At 49.3% G+C, this 15,071-nt stretch overlaps 2 protein-coding genes, 1 non-coding gene and 1 pseudogene across 3 annotated transcripts; 2 read left to right on the top strand and 2 right to left on the bottom strand.

Annotated features, from left to right (window-relative positions):
• Nucleotides 1-1,141: 1,141 nt before the first annotated feature.
• On the top strand, nucleotides 1,142-3,075 carry PITX3 (paired like homeodomain 3). Its single transcript, XM_020897798.2, has 3 exons — nucleotides 1,142-1,266; nucleotides 1,442-1,644; nucleotides 2,157-3,075. Exons 1-3 carry the CDS (start codon nucleotides 1,149-1,151, stop codon nucleotides 2,742-2,744), a joined length of 909 nt encoding a protein of 302 aa, XP_020753457.1. The 5' UTR covers nucleotides 1,142-1,148; the 3' UTR covers nucleotides 2,745-3,075.
• A 742-nt stretch (nucleotides 3,076-3,817) lies between these two features.
• Nucleotides 3,818-6,913, bottom strand: ELOVL3 (ELOVL fatty acid elongase 3). Its single transcript, XM_020897796.2, has 4 exons — nucleotides 6,606-6,913; nucleotides 5,596-5,727; nucleotides 4,813-4,964; nucleotides 3,818-4,557 (listed from the first exon to the last, which is right to left on the bottom strand). Exons 1-4 carry the CDS (start codon nucleotides 6,704-6,706, stop codon nucleotides 4,130-4,132), a joined length of 813 nt encoding a protein of 270 aa, XP_020753455.1. The 5' UTR covers nucleotides 6,707-6,913; the 3' UTR covers nucleotides 3,818-4,129.
• Nucleotides 6,914-8,158: 1,245 nt separating this feature from the next.
• LOC139036150 (U6 spliceosomal RNA) lies at nucleotides 8,159-8,265 on the bottom strand. Its single transcript, XR_011488882.1, has one exon. It is a non-coding gene; the product is annotated as a U6 spliceosomal RNA (small nuclear RNA).
• A 4,955-nt stretch (nucleotides 8,266-13,220) lies between these two features.
• LOC110139754 (formylglycine-generating enzyme pseudogene) lies at nucleotides 13,221-14,520 on the top strand (annotated as a pseudogene).
• The last annotated feature ends 551 nt before the right edge of the window (nucleotides 14,521-15,071 follow it).

Here is a 15,071-nt window from a genome sequence, read left to right as displayed (position 1 = left end):
CTCCCACCAGAGGGGGCCTGGAAGAGCTAGCAGGAAAGGGGACCCTGCAGGGGGAGACTTGGAGGAGGACCCAGACAGGCTCCTGGGTAATGTCAGGTGAGATTCGGCATGGGGAGTAATAGTCAGAAGTGGCTTTTAAGAAACCTACACCCACAGCCTGAGGTGGGACTGCAGGAGGGCATGGGAGAGAGTGGTGACTTGTGGGATGCAATGTTCAGAAGCAGACAAGATTCTTAAACTTGTTTTTGAACCTAGAACCCTTTCTTCAAAAGAAGTCTCTCCAGAAAGCATAAATAAAACAGAGAAAAGCAGGGCTGCCCTAATTGAAGCTGACCTGAGTAAGATCAGGCTAGATTTCTACCCCTGAGGTTAGCCCTGAGTTCCAGTCCCTGAGGGAGTTTGCCGGGCAGGGGGGACCCCAAAGAACACAGTTTGAAAAAGCAAACAAAAACATATCTTAGGAATCTCACAGACCTGATTTAGATCATACCTCCACTACTTACAAACTTTGTGATCTTCATCATTACTTCATGTCTCAGTTTCCACGCCTAAAAAAGGGTGATCCTACCTAACATTGATCCATTCTTGTGAGGAGAGATAATGAGGTGAAGGCACATAGTCAGTACTCATAAATGATAGCAGCGATTCTCCTTACAGGGAAAGCATCAGGCCTGGTTCAAAATAAAATCCGTCCCACGGAAGAGTGAATAACACAGGTTCAGACTGGTTGAGAAGCACGTTTGAGTTTATGAGGATATTGGGCATTCGTGTGAGAGGGAATTTAATTTTTAAAGAATGTGGTATGTGGTATGCAATGTGCAATAGTGTGGTTTTCATTAATTCAATGATTATCTATTGAACACCAACTGTGCGCCAGGCAGGGTTCTAGGTGCCCAGCATGGAACAAATCAAAGTCTAGTGTGTATAACTGTGTATGAAACCTCTGAGTATGCACCTTTCTCCACTTACGCTGCTGTTTCCCCATTCTAACCTAGGGCATCTCAGATTAAAGAGGTAGCTTTATGTCGGTGGCAGAGAAAGGGGAAGATGGGGAAACACTTCTGTACTGGGAACCAGATAACCTGGAGATTTTATTCCCATTAACCTGGTCTGGGTCTTCTCTTACCTTCAGAGTTCTCGAGCCCCCGATGGAGTTCGGCCTGCTGAGCGAGGCAGAGGCCAGGAGCCCGGCCCTCTCGCTGTCAGATGCGGGCACTCCCCACCCCCCACTCCCCGAACACGGCTGCAAGGGCCAAGAGCACAGCGGTGAGCGCGCCCCCTTCTGGGGGTGGGGGAAATAAAAGCTCCATCCCTAACCGGGTGGGACCCGGGAGTGGGAGCCCGGGTGCGAGTGAGGGAGGGCCCCACGCAGGAAGTCCTCGCAGTCAGGGAATCCGCGCAGGCAAGGATATGCTGTGACAGCCCCCACCCTGGCTCCCAGATTCGGAGAAGGCCTCGGTTTCGCTGCCCGGCGGCTCCCCCGAAGACGGCTCGCTGAAGAAGAAGCAGCGGCGGCAGCGCACGCACTTCACCAGCCAGCAGCTGCAGGAGCTGGAGGCGACCTTTCAGAGGAATCGCTACCCCGACATGAGTACGCGCGAAGAGATCGCCGTGTGGACCAACCTCACCGAGGCCCGCGTGCGGGTACGCAACCCCGCAGGTGCCCTCCACCACCACCCTCCCCTCCATTTCGGGCCTCCCTCTCGCGGGCCGCTCAGCAAGCAGCTTCGGAAACGGCAGCCTGTAGTTCTGCCCTGCCTGCCCCTTCCTCCGACCCAAAACCCGACGTCCCTCGCCCAGGCCCGCTGCCCCCACGGCTTTCTTTCCATCAACCTCCAATCTCTTATCTTCCTCCACCCTCTCACCCTAGACGGAGCGCTTCTTCTCCCCTGGCACTATCTCTGGTTCTTCTCTTCACCTCTCCTAGACCCCCTCCTGCTGCCCTCGCCACCTCCCCAATACTGTCACCCCTGACTCCCGCATGCGCTCCTCCCCCAGCCCGTGCCCTTGCTCCACCACCCATTCTCGTCTCCAGTCACCTCATCTCCTTTATATTCCGCCCGGCCCCGGACCCCGCTTGGACCCCCACCTGGGCGACCGGTCCACCAGCCGCCTTGGGGGTCCGGGCCCTGACGACCTTCCTCCCACGCCCGCAGGTGTGGTTCAAGAACCGGCGCGCCAAGTGGAGAAAGCGCGAGCGCAGCCAGCAGGCGGAGTTGTGCAAGGGCGGCTTCGCGGCGCCGCTCGGGGGGCTGGTGCCACCCTACGAGGAGGTGTACCCCGGCTACTCGTACGGCAACTGGCCACCCAAGGCCCTCGGCCCGCCGCTCGCCGCCAAGACCTTCCCGTTCGCCTTCAACTCGGTCAACGTGGGGCCTCTGGCTTCACAGCCCGTCTTCTCGCCACCCAGCTCCATTTCCGCCTCCATGGTGCCCTCGGCCGCGACCGCCCCAGGCACCGTGCCTGGGCCCGGGGCTTTGCAGGGCCTAGGCGGGGGGCCCCCCGGGCTGGCTCCGGCCGCGGTGTCCTCGGGGGCCGTGTCCTGCCCTTACGCCTCGGCCGCAGCCGCAGCCGCCGCCGCCGCCTCCTCCCCCTACGTATATCGGGACCCGTGTAACTCGAGTTTGGCCAGCCTGAGGCTCAAGGCCAAACAGCACGCCTCTTTCAGCTATCCCACCGTGCCGGGGCCGCCGCCGGCCGCCAACCTCAGTCCGTGCCAGTACGCTGTGGAACGGCCCGTCTGAAGGGCGCTGCCCGTCGATCATCCCTGAGGGTGGGGCGGTAATGCACGGCCTCGACGGACTGGGGTCGTTTTGACTGGCTTGCCCCCACCCTCGGGGTCTGAGAGGAGAGCTGGGCAGTCGGGCTTGGGGAGGCGGCCGGCTCAGGAGAGAGCCTGCCCCCACTCCCAGGCTTGAGGGGTGGACTGGGCCGTTAGTCCGAGACCCTGGGACTAAGGCCAGGAACAGGGACCAGTTCCCCAGGGGCCAATTCACCTTTGGCCCACCTCGCCTTCTCCAGAATCCCTCTCCCTGGTTTTCAAAGATAAATGAAATAAATGTGCGCGGACTGTCAGAGGCCTGGTGATTCAGAATTGCGGTTGAGCTCCCTCCCCTCATCCTTCCCCATTTTTAAAGGAGAGCTGGGTTTACAGGAAAGATGTGCGGGTCCAGGCTTCTAGAGCTTCAACCCCAGGATGGAGAAGCCTGGGGATTCCCGGAGCCAAGCGGCGCACGAAGCGTGCGTGTCTGTGTAGATGTGTGTGGCTTGGACAAAGCTGGTACTGCCGCGCCGCCTCGTGGTCTCATGGAGGATAACTGGAAGGTCAGCTTTGAAGTCAAGTGTCAACTCTGCAACTTAGGAAGCCTACGACTTTAGAAACTTACTCCACCTTTGAGCATCTGTTTCTCACTGTTCCTACCAGGGGCTTTTGCCTCTAACAGCAATAAAATTCTGGTCTGTAACAGACATTTATTAAGTGCCTACCAGGCCTAGGATTCTTTTGAGTGTCTCTGTGTGTGACTCTCAGCCTTCCACACACTGTTGTAAGCTTCTCACCCACTGATCATCCCACTGCCAGCAGCCCTCCTCCATCACAGCAGTCCCCTCCTTCCCGTAAATCCCCAAACTCTGAAAACCCTGTTGGAATCTTTAATTAAAAAACAGAGCGGCGAGAGGGTCGAATCGGGCTGGGCTCCGCGCCGCTGGGAGGAGCTGTCTGTCTGCAGCCCCCTCCTCCCGCCCTCCTCCCGCCCTCGTCCCGCCCTCCTCGCGGAGCCGGGCGGTGCTGGGGAAAAAACAAACAAACAAACAAACAGAGCAAGAAGGAGAAAGATTTCTGGAAACATAAATAACTCAGTTCGGGGGAGCCTCCTTAGTCCCACCCCATCACAGGGCCTGCTTGGTCTTCACATTAACAACAGAAACATCAAAGTACTAAATCAGATCACATCCCCACCCCAGGGGTGATACTACTTGACTGTCATCACCTCCTGCCACCTTGGAGTTTACATCCCATGTGGAAACCATACAGGAAAGGTTTCCTAATCATTCCCTCAAACCTAAGCTCAGTCCCTCAGTCCCCTGGGGAGGAGAGAGGACTTAGGGTTTCTTCTCTTTCTCCAACAGTTCACTGGCTCTTGGTCTTGGCTTTGATCTTGGGCATAATGTAGTTTTGGTGGAAGAACTTGGCAAAGAGGACGAAATAGGTTGCATACAAGATGAAGGACCAGAAGAGGTGTTCCTTTGTGGTATGACATCCCTTTTCCTGTCTCCAGATGTAAGCCAGGATACTGACAATGGCTCCTATAAACATCTGCAGGATCTGCAGGCTGGTGACGAGCATGGGAAACCATCTGGGGCACTTCACTTTGGCAGCCTTCATAGTGTAGTAGGTGTACATGATGGCATGTACACCAAAGTTCATGGTCATGAACCAGCCGCCTGCAGCCACCCTGTTCTTGTACCCGAAGCTGGAGTACACCAGCACCGTGCTGTGGTGGTACCAGTGCACAAAGATGAGCGGCCGTTTCCGCAGGATGATGAAGGCCGTGTCTCCTGGGAGATGAAGAGTCATAGCTGACACATCAACTAGTGTTGGGACCACCCTCTGAACTAGTGTTGGGGCACATGGGGAATTTTCAGGACAGGCAGAGGGGTCTTTATGGCAGAGAATCTGAAGAGGGGCTTGGGTGAGAAGTGTTTTTAGGACCCAGGGGTGGGGAAGGAACTCTCCATGTGATGGGTCAAGGGGAGGGCCTGAAGAGGGATACAATTGACTGGACACCAGAGAGACAAAGCCTTGCCACTCACCAAGTTCAACGACCTTGCTGAGAACAAACAGGAAGGACCAGAATTGGATTATGGGAGTGTTGATGAAGGAGGAGAAGCATACAGTTTGCTTTGGGCTCCCCTTAAGCATCAGGGTCCCCATGTAGCCCCACATCCTCAGTGTCCCGAGGATACTGAAATGGAACAAAGGAAAAGGGTGTAAGGGTCATTCCCAGGCACCTTCACCCTTGGCCTGGTCAAGTCACTGATCCAAGTTCCACCACCTCCCCACCCTTCCAAAGGGGTTATAGCTTCTGAGCTCCCAAGGCCAACCTGGTAGAGCCAACCAGTAATCTAGAAGATACAAGACATGAGGGCTGGGGAGGGACCAGGGAGTGCTAGAGCATGAGACTGAAAACTGAGCTAGGGAATAGGGTTCATAGGATGGGTAGGAGCCTGGAAGGAGGGGGTGATCAAAGGAGTTTGGGGGGAATATGGGAAGAAGGGGCTGGGGAAGTTATTGGAAGGTCTTGGGAGAGAGTGTTAGATGCAGAGAGTATTAGAGGCTGGGGAAATTGTTGGAAGTATCCAGACTCAATGAGCACTAAAGGTCTCATGAGAGAGAGCAGAGACTACTAGTCTAGGAACTGGAGAAGGAAAACAGGAGAGTGGAACCTGGGGAGAGGAGTCAGAGCTGAGAGAACAGAACAGGGAGAGTTAGGGGGCAATTTGGGCAGTTGATGCAATTGAGGTTTTTAGAAAGCTTTTAGGTATAGAATGAGGGTCTGGGGTCTATAAGATAGGTTGGAGTGGGGAGAGTCTTACCTGAAGACTGCAAGGCAGAAGGACCAAAGGATGAGAGGTCCCTGCAGGTTGAAGCCCTTCCGTGCCTTCATGTAGTTTTGCCCCACGAATATGACCAGCAGGTAGATCAGAGCTATGGCGAATGAAGTTGCCCTGGCAGGCAGGAGGCAGAGCAGATGGGCTTATGGGTGGGAACTGGTTAGAGGAATGTCCACTCATATCTCCAGGTCAGTGCTCTGGATTGGAATCCTACTTCTGCCACTTACTAGCTGTGTGACATTGGAAAACCTACTTCCTTCTCTGAGCATCAGTTTCCTTATTTGTAAGGGGGGAGTAACACTCCTCTCCTGACAGTGTTAATATATGTAAAGTACTTTACACAGGGCAGCAGCTATAACCAAGGTTCCTGGGGTTGGGAGTGGGTGACAGCTGCTGGTCCATTTCTAGAAGCAACCCAAGGCTGTGATGTACAAAGAATGTGGCAACAACTTCTGCCTAGTTGGTCATGGCAAATTGGCTGGAGCTCTGAGGGGCTCTAGGGCAAATTCTGAGGAAATTTTGGAAGGGTACCCAGATTTTCCCTCCTCCAGCAGGGATGATGGAACATTTGATGAAAAGATGATAACTGTGAAGGGCAGTCCTCAGGCATCAGCATATGCACGCATACGAACACATGTAGCCACAAAGGATGGAGAGTCGTCTCTAAGGAGTAGGAGTTCAGATCAACCCCATTCTTCAGAGACCAGTTCTCACTACACCTTTTCCCCCTTGGTTTCTGTCTCCTCCCAAATTCTTCATCCCGTCCTCTTATTTCTGCCTTTCTTCCAGACCTAACCTCTTTGAGGTGCCACACTACCTGTACCTTGGACAACAGAGACGTGAAGCCAGTACTGGGGGATCCAATATCTTTGCTCCTTAGCAAAATCTCTGTGGGCTTTCTGTCTCGCCCTCCCCATTACCACCAATACCCCCAAATAGCGGTCCTCAGAGTTGGGCCCCTAACATGGCCCTTCCGCTTCTACAGGTCTCACCAGTACTCTTCCAAATAGGGCCTCATGTCCCGGCACAGTTCGAAGTTGTAGGGCTGGAACATCTGCTCTATTTCATCTGAGGTATTCATGGTTGTGACCATTTCGTTCTGCAGACGCTGAGGTCGGGAGCTGGACGAGAGCTAGGGGACGGAGGATTGAGAGAACCTTGGGGACAGGACTGACTAGACCCAGCACCCAAGGAACTCCGCGGCAAGCCAGAGCCTCAGACGCAGGCACGTGCGCTGCAGTCCAGCCGGCTTCCACGGCCGCGGCCACTGCAGTATATAACGCGAAATTGCAAAGCCGCTGTCCTAGGCGCGCCGCGGCCCCCTCCCTGCTCCCGGCCTTCATCCAATCGCGACAAAGATAAGCCCCTGTCCCGCCCCTGGGCTGCAAGCCGCTCTCTGATTGGTCATTCTTTAGGGAAACGCCCCAGAAGCCTCCCACTATCTTACGCATTCGCCACGCCCACCTCCCCATCATTTTTCTCGCGCAACACCTCGCCTCTGACCTGCTTAGTTTAGCCTCTGTGGTTTTGGAGTTACTGGGATGTGACAGGCTTCTCCTGGCACTGCCAACTATAACCTTTGCCTCCGTTGGTTTCAGTTCTGATCTATCTGGCTATGAGGAGAGAATGAAGGTGTCCTCCGTTTCTCTGGTGCCCCCATTCGGAGATAGGGTGTCTGTTTCTCCCCTCCCCAAGACCCTGGGAAAACCAGGCTAGGGATGACGATGGGTCAGGCAGGGGAAGGGGCAGCAAAGAGCCCTTCCCGTAGTCCCCTCTGCTTCCTTCTGGTCTGCAGTTGTAAGTGGGAGGGAGATGAATTGTAACAAGTTTTATTGTTGAGGTAGTTGGTGTTGATGTTTGGAGAGTTGGTTGTTGAGGCTGGTTGTTTCTTTATAGTTTCCTGAATTCCTGCCGGTTCCAGCCTGATACTCAGTAATAACCCTGGGAAGGAAGTGGGATCACCCTCTGGGCTTCTGGGATTATTGTCTTCAGGCTTCCTGGAGACTGCCAGGGGTTTATAGAAGAGGAGGTGCTGCGCATCTCTCAGTATCCTGCGATTCTTTCCTAGTCTGTGCTTATCTAATCAAATCTACTTTTTCCTTGCCTGTGTACCCAGTTCAGTTCAGTTCAGTCGCTCAGTCGTGTCCGACTCTTTGTGACCCCATGAATCGCAGCATGCCAGGCCTCCCTGTCCATCACCAACTCCCGGAGTTTACTCAAACTCAAGTCCATCGAGTCGGTGATGCCATCCAGCCATCTCATATTGGGCACCTACCAAACTGGGGAGTTCCTCTTTCACTATCCTATCATTTTGCCTTTTCATACTGTTCATAGGGTTCTCAAGGCAAGAATACTGAAGTGGTTTGCCATTCCCTTCTCCAGTGGACCACATTCTGTCAGACCTCTCCACCATGACCCGTCCATCTTGGGTGGCCCCACACGGCATGGCTTAGTTTCATTGAGTTAGACAAGGCTGTGGTCCGTGTGATCAGATTGGCTAGTTTTCTGTGATTATGGTTTCAGTGTATCTGCCCTCTGATGCCCTAATAATATGGAACACTTCACGAATTTGCGTGTCATCCTTGTGCAGGGGCCGTGCTAATCTTCTCTGTATTGTTCCAATTTTAGTATATGTGCTGCCGAAGCGAGCACGCCTGTGTACCCAGCCCCAAATAAATAAACATTAAAAAAACTTTAAGACTTTACTCATCTGTCCCTTATTTCTGTCCTAGAATTTATGAAAATAAGGGGGAAATACAAGACTTGAAGGCAGTTTGAGACATGATGGAGATATGCAAAGCAAATGCTAAGAGAAATAAATACAAAATATTAAAAATCATGAAGTGGCTATAAATGGTTATGTGCAGTAAGCCCACAGGCTCTGTAGCCAGAGGACCTAGGTAGGAATTCCAGTTTCACTTCTCAGCTACGGTCTGAGCCAAGGGTGAGTGGGAAGTCCTGCCATACTAGCTCAATGACTTCCAAGTATTTCCCTTTGTCTCTGTTTTGTGTCCTCTCTCACCTGGTTACTACAGCCAGCACCTCTTCATAATTAGTTGACACTTCCTTCTCTAATATAGCACTTTCTATTGCATTAGAGAAAAAAAACAAAAAACAGTACCCAAACCTGGCATATCACCAACCACAGAGCCACTGACCCAGTGCGTGCATGTATGCTAAGTCACTTCAGTCATGTCTGACTCTGTGCAACCCCATGGACTACAGACTGCCAGGCTCCTGTGTAATGGGATTCTCCAGGCAAGAATAGTAGTAAGTTGCCATACCCTCCTCCAGGGGAGCTTCACAACCCAGGGATCAAACCCTAATCTCTTAGATCTCCTGCATTGGTAGGTGAGTTATTTACCACTAGCACCATGTGGAAGACCCCTCTGACCCAGTGTGGTCTCAAACCATACTTTGAAAACCACTTCCTTCTGTCCTCTCATCCAAAATAAGGTTCTAAAACCTAAATTGGATCATGCTACTTTCCTGCTTAAAACCTTTTGTGGTTCTGGATTGCTTCACACATAGCCTGATACTCAGAAGGTGATCAATGCATATTTGATGGATTAATGAACAAATAAAAGAATGAGCATTGCAAGAATAATTCTACCTACGGACTTCCCTGACAAGCCAGTGGTTAAGACTCTGCACTCCCAATGCAGGGAGAGCAGGCTGGTTAGGAACTAAGAACCCACATGCTGCACATGCAGCCAAAAAATTAAATTAAAAAAAAATAAAAGGAACATAGGTGTGACCACCTGTTGAGATCTTTACTAATTAAAAAAGAAACTTCTTAAAAAAGAAAAGAATTCTACGTAGGTGTTACAAGACCTGGATTAAAATGCCTGTCCATTATTAACTAGCCCTGTGATTTTAGGCAAGTTACCTAACCTGAGACTCACATTCTTCATCAATAAAATGTTGAGAGTCAGACTTGCCTGCCTGCCTCACAAGGTTGGGGTCAGTATACAAGTCAGATAACATCAATGGAAGGATACTGTTTGGAGTTCTCTCATAGTCCAGTGGTTAAGAATCTGCCTTCCAACACACGGGATGAGGTTTGATCCCTAGTCAGGGATCTAAGATCCCACATACCTTATGGCAGCTAAGCCCAAGTGCTGCAATGAGAAAGCTAGTGAACCACAATGAAGACTCAGTGCAGCCAAAATAAAATAAATGAGTAAATAAATAAAATGAAATTTAACATTTTTTAAAAAGAAGGGATACTGGGGACTAGATACAAGGAAATGTCAGGGTGAATCATTTGGAGAGGTTTACAAATGCATGCAGAATATGTATATTCAGTTCTGGGTTTCTCTCAAATATTTTACATTGCATTTATCTGTGAAGTTTAATGGTGAGGCTTGAGGGAAAGGTGTGTGTAAGAGCAAAAGAAGAAAAACCTCCAGAAATTATTTCCTAAGGGAAACCTTCCCTGACCTTTGGAGTTTGTCTGCTACCCCTGTTACATATAAATTGCTCTCATAGCATGGCATTTCTTTCTTTCAATTGAAGTCACTCTGTCGTGTCCGACCCTTTGAGACCACATGGACTATAGCCTACCAAGCTCCTCTGTCCATTGGATTTTCCAGGCAAGGGTAGTGGAGTGGGTTGCCAATTCCTTCTCCAGCAAATCTTCCCAACCTAGGGATTGAACCCAGGTTTCCTGCATTGCAGGCAGATACTTTACCATCTGAGCGACCAGGGAAGCAAAGAAGAGACTGGCCCATACGGGGACTCATTTCATTCAATGAGAGCTTATAATTATGATTTCTTGTTTAACACCTGTTTCCCCCACTAGTCCTTGAGCTCCATAAACGCAAGGAACATGTATACCTCTTATTAACTACCAAAATTGCTGTTTAGTCGCAAATTCATGTCCAACTCTTTGTGACCCCCTGGATTATAGCCTGCTGGACTCCCCTGTCCATGGGATTTCCCAGGCAAGAATATTGGAGTGGGTTGCCATTTTCTTCTCCGGGGAATCTTCCTGACCCAGGGATCAAATCCGCATCTCCTGCATTGGCAGGCAGATTCTTTAGCTACCAGAAACATCTTTCTAAAACATACATTAGCTCCTGTCATTCCTCTTTAAGAACAAAATATTCAGGACTTCCCTGGTGGTCCAATGGTTAAGAATCCACCTTCTAAGGCGGGGGTGTGTGTGGGGGGGTGGGGGACAGGAGTTCCATCCCTGGTTGAGGAATTAAGATCCCACATTCTGTGAAGCAGCTAAGCTCCTGTGTCACAACAAAGACTGCATGTAGCAACAAGACCCAATGCAGCCAAATAAGTAAATACTTTTTTTAAAAAAAGAACAAAAATTCTTCAGAACCAAGGTCAGATTCCTGAGGTTAGTCCTGACTCTTCCTTTCCAGCCAATGTCCCATCATTCCTCAGCTCCAGCATTCCATGTCATAGCTATAGTGGAAGAGTCACAGCCCCATATTATCAGCACACAAGCACCATATTATCAGACTTTTCAACCTGTTGACCTCTCTTCATATTGTCTCCTCTCCCCACACATCATTTTCTCATCTGGACAAATCTTATTCAGCCCTAGCTCTAAAGTCACTTACCCTGCAAAAGCCTGATCTTTTTCAGGCAGAGTCAACCCTTCCCTTTGTCTTCCACCCACAGGCCTTTCCCCAAGCAGTTTGCCAGGACTGTGCTTCTACCAAGGGAGTACAGTTACTCTTATATTTCCTATACTACCCTGGTTCCCCCACCCTATTCCAAAGGATCATTTTTATTAGGTCACTGCCCCTTTGAGGGTTGTACAGAGCTCCTAGCACAGAGTGGGCACTCAGAATGTCTGTTGCTTTGAATCGAGTAGGCACCTAACAGGATAAACAAGTAATAAACAATATATTTATTTTTTAAAAGACTCAACTTCCTTAGTAATTAGGGAAATACAAATTAAAGACTGTAAGTATAGTATGGTTCCAATTAACAACCATTAAACCAAGTAAAAATTAGATACCCAACGCTGGTCCAAGCTTTGGGAAACAGATATATTCACACCTGTCTAGGGGCCAGGTAATAATCCTTCTAGAGGCACACTTCGGTAACACTTGGCAAGAGCCAACTGGCTTTCTTTGACCCAATCTCTCATCTAGGAATTTAAAACCCAGTGAAATAGAATAAAAGAAAAAAAATTCATATATACTAAAACACTTACATCATTGGGACTCAAAAAAACTGCAAACAGCTCCCTAATGAAAGCTTGAATTATTAAATACTAATATTATGAAACAGCTTGCCACTGCCAGAATATGGAGAAACACAAAACCTTGTTTACAAAGTAATGTGAAATAAAAACAGTATTTAAAACTATATGGCCCAAAAACTATTGAGTCTGTGCTCTAGAGCCCAGGAGCTGCAACTGCTGAGAACATGTGCCACAACTACTGAAGCCCGTGCACCCTTGAGCCTGTGCTTCAAAACAAGAGAAGTCTCCGAAATGAGAAGCCTGTGCACTGCAACTAGAAAGTAGCCATCACTCACCACAACTAGAGAAAAGCCCATGAAGCAATGAAGACCCAGCACAGCCAATAAATAAATTACACACACACACACACACACACACACACACACTGTATGGCCCAGCAGCATGGTGATCCTGCTACTATAGCAAATAATGATAGCTCGTCTCAGATGATGCCTGATGTTAGCATGCAACAAAACATCATGTTCCCCCACCCCCATGTACAGGCCATGCAGGGAAACAGTGCCTCCAGAAACCACTTCTCTGGTCATGGGATGCCTTTCAATGCACCTTTCATTGGTACACCCAATGGAAATCAGATGTTCTGTGGTCAGAATCTAGGCTTCCCAGTCAATAAGGATGTCACACTAACAAACCCACTGTTAGTCAACTTATTGCAGAGTGATATCTCTGCAGGAAATTTTGGGGTAAACAATAAGCAAAATAACATTAATGCAAATAAACTGAAGAAGAAAACCCCTTAGTAGAAGAAAAATAGTTAGCAGAATCCAAACACTCCAGATACTCACCCAGCTGGTCTGGAGAAAGCTGATAAGCAGCCATTACCTGGAAAACAAGGAATTTGCTTGGAAAACTCAGGCCCTAAACCACCAGAATTTTCAAGTTGACCACCAGGCCCTTCACAGAGTTTGGTCTCAAAGGAAATTCCAGCCACAGTACTACAGGGGTCTGTTCCCAGGTTAGAACTCAAGGCAAATGCTGCCATAGTCTCTGGACAAAACAGTGAGCCCAAAGAGGTAATTGAAAAGTCCAAAACTCTAGCCAAAGAAACGCCCAAACTGAAGAGCTGGCTTTTGGCTTCTGAGAATATGAAAAATGGACATTGTGAGCCATCCTGTCTGCTTCAGCCTCTAGCTCTGCTAAAGACAAAACCAATGTGGTGCAATCCAAGCAAAGAAAATCCAAGTAAACAAGTTGGATGACAACATGATATTTGTAAATGTGTGTGAAATTTATAAAAAGTGGTTTTGTTGTGACTTTTTAAATCTGTTTCTGTACAGTTAGTTATTTTGACAGTGTGGTCCTTCTAGTCCCTGAACCTATTTTGTAAAGTACAATGGGGAAAGCAGTTGTTGAACTCTTTTGATGTTGCGAGATGAAGTTCAAGGTTTCTAAAATGTTGCCACATGTTGAGCAGAGCTAATGAGATTACATTATTAGTTTTCACATTTCTTAAGCAGTTTAGAGTACAGGGTAATCTCATGGTGTGCTGTGGCAGTACTGTGTGTGAACAGCAGTAGGAGGGCAGAAAGAATCTTCTCATTTGGAAATGTTGTAAGTAATTTTATTATGTAGTGTTTTGGATGTATTTGTTGTAGAAATGGGCCAATGAATAAAGAAAATCTAAGGTTTTTTAAAAACAAACAAAAAACCAAAAACTGTATCTAGCCCATCCTCTCGTTGCCTCTGCTTTTGACGAGGGCCCCAGGCTGGCTGGTGGGAGGCAAAGAGGCCTTGGGCGTGGTGTTTCTCACAGGCTTGGGCTGTTTGGGCACTCCCCAGTGCCCCGGGGTCGGTAGCAGATGGGGGTTGCACACCTATACTCACAAGAGGCCTGGAGAGCCGCTGTTTTTACCCACAAGATGGCCCCATCCCTGCCAGAGTATTTACAATGGGCACTGATGATCCTCAGATAAAGTAGGATGGAGAAGCGTCTGTGAAGAGAGTTGCTATTGATGCTTTTTACAGGGACGCCTATGAAGTCAGTAAGGCTAAATTTGAGAAGCTGTAAACTCAACCAGCTATTTGACAGAGCACGAGAAGTTTGCTGACTCCTTTGACTTTGAGTGAGCACAGGAAGTCTGATAGTCAACAGGCAGTAACAGACGCTCCCTGGTGGTTACCTGTTAAAGGCACTACCTGGAGACACCCGGAAGGGCCCGACTCTACTGTGTGACCCAGGCCAGATCACCCGGACTCCTGGAACAACACCATTGCCTACTATACCTGGGGAGGGAAGTGGTTACCCATGAAAGTTGAGTGGGAATACTGCTGTCGAGGAGGCCTGCAAAATAGACATTTCCCCTGGGGCAAGAAACTGTAGCCAAAAGGCCAACATTATACCAACTTTTGACAGAGTGAGTTTCCCATGACCAACACCAGAGACCACAGAGGCCTAGTCTGCTCATGCCTTTCCTCACAATGGTTATGGTTTATATCAATATAGTAGGGACACCTAGGAGTGAACTTCAGACTGGTGTGGACCATTCACCATTTTGTTGAAGGAATGATTAATCCAACAGGCCCTCCTTTGGGGAAAGACCGGATGAAGAAAGGTTATCCTGCATGCACCATACAGATATCGCTGCACTGCTGGAAGCCAGGACGCAGATGACAGTGCTGCTTGGAAACTGGAATTCTGCTATGCAGCTGACCGCCTTCCCACCACAGGCTAAGAGCCATGAAGAATCTTCCTGAATCCACGAAGAAGCCGTGTTTAACCTGTATGAGTCTTCCCTCAGAACGCTGAACAATCTCGTGTGAAAAATTCCCACTCCAAGGTGGGTTACATACCTGCCTGATGGCTAAAGGAATCACATTGCAAGACCAAATTGCTAATCTGCACCACTTGTGTGGGGTGTCTCAGGTAGCAGTTAATGGTAAAGAACCCACCTGCCAATGCAGGAGATGTAAGAGATCCAGGTTCAACCCCTGGGTGGGGAAGATCCCCTGGAGGAAGGCATGGCAACTCCCTTGAGGATCCTTGCCTGGAAAATCCCATGGATAGAGGAGTCTGACAGGTTACAGTCCGTGGGGTCACAAAGAGTCAGATACGACTGAAGCTCTTAACTTGCCCACATTAGCATTTGCACTTTATCATTTGGTGAATTTTATGTTTTACTTTTGATAAAGAGGAAGGAATAGAGGGCACCCTGAGTTAGGCTTCAGGAGACCTGCATTCTATCCAGGCTCTGCCCCGGGGTTAGACCCCAAGGTCCCACACTTG

Source organism: Odocoileus virginianus, chromosome 7 (assembly GCF_023699985.2).
Source record: "Odocoileus virginianus isolate 20LAN1187 ecotype Illinois chromosome 7, Ovbor_1.2, whole genome shotgun sequence".
NCBI classification, from domain to species: Eukaryota; Metazoa; Chordata; class Mammalia; order Artiodactyla; family Cervidae; genus Odocoileus; species Odocoileus virginianus.
This window is presented reverse-complemented; position numbering and strand designations above follow the sequence as displayed.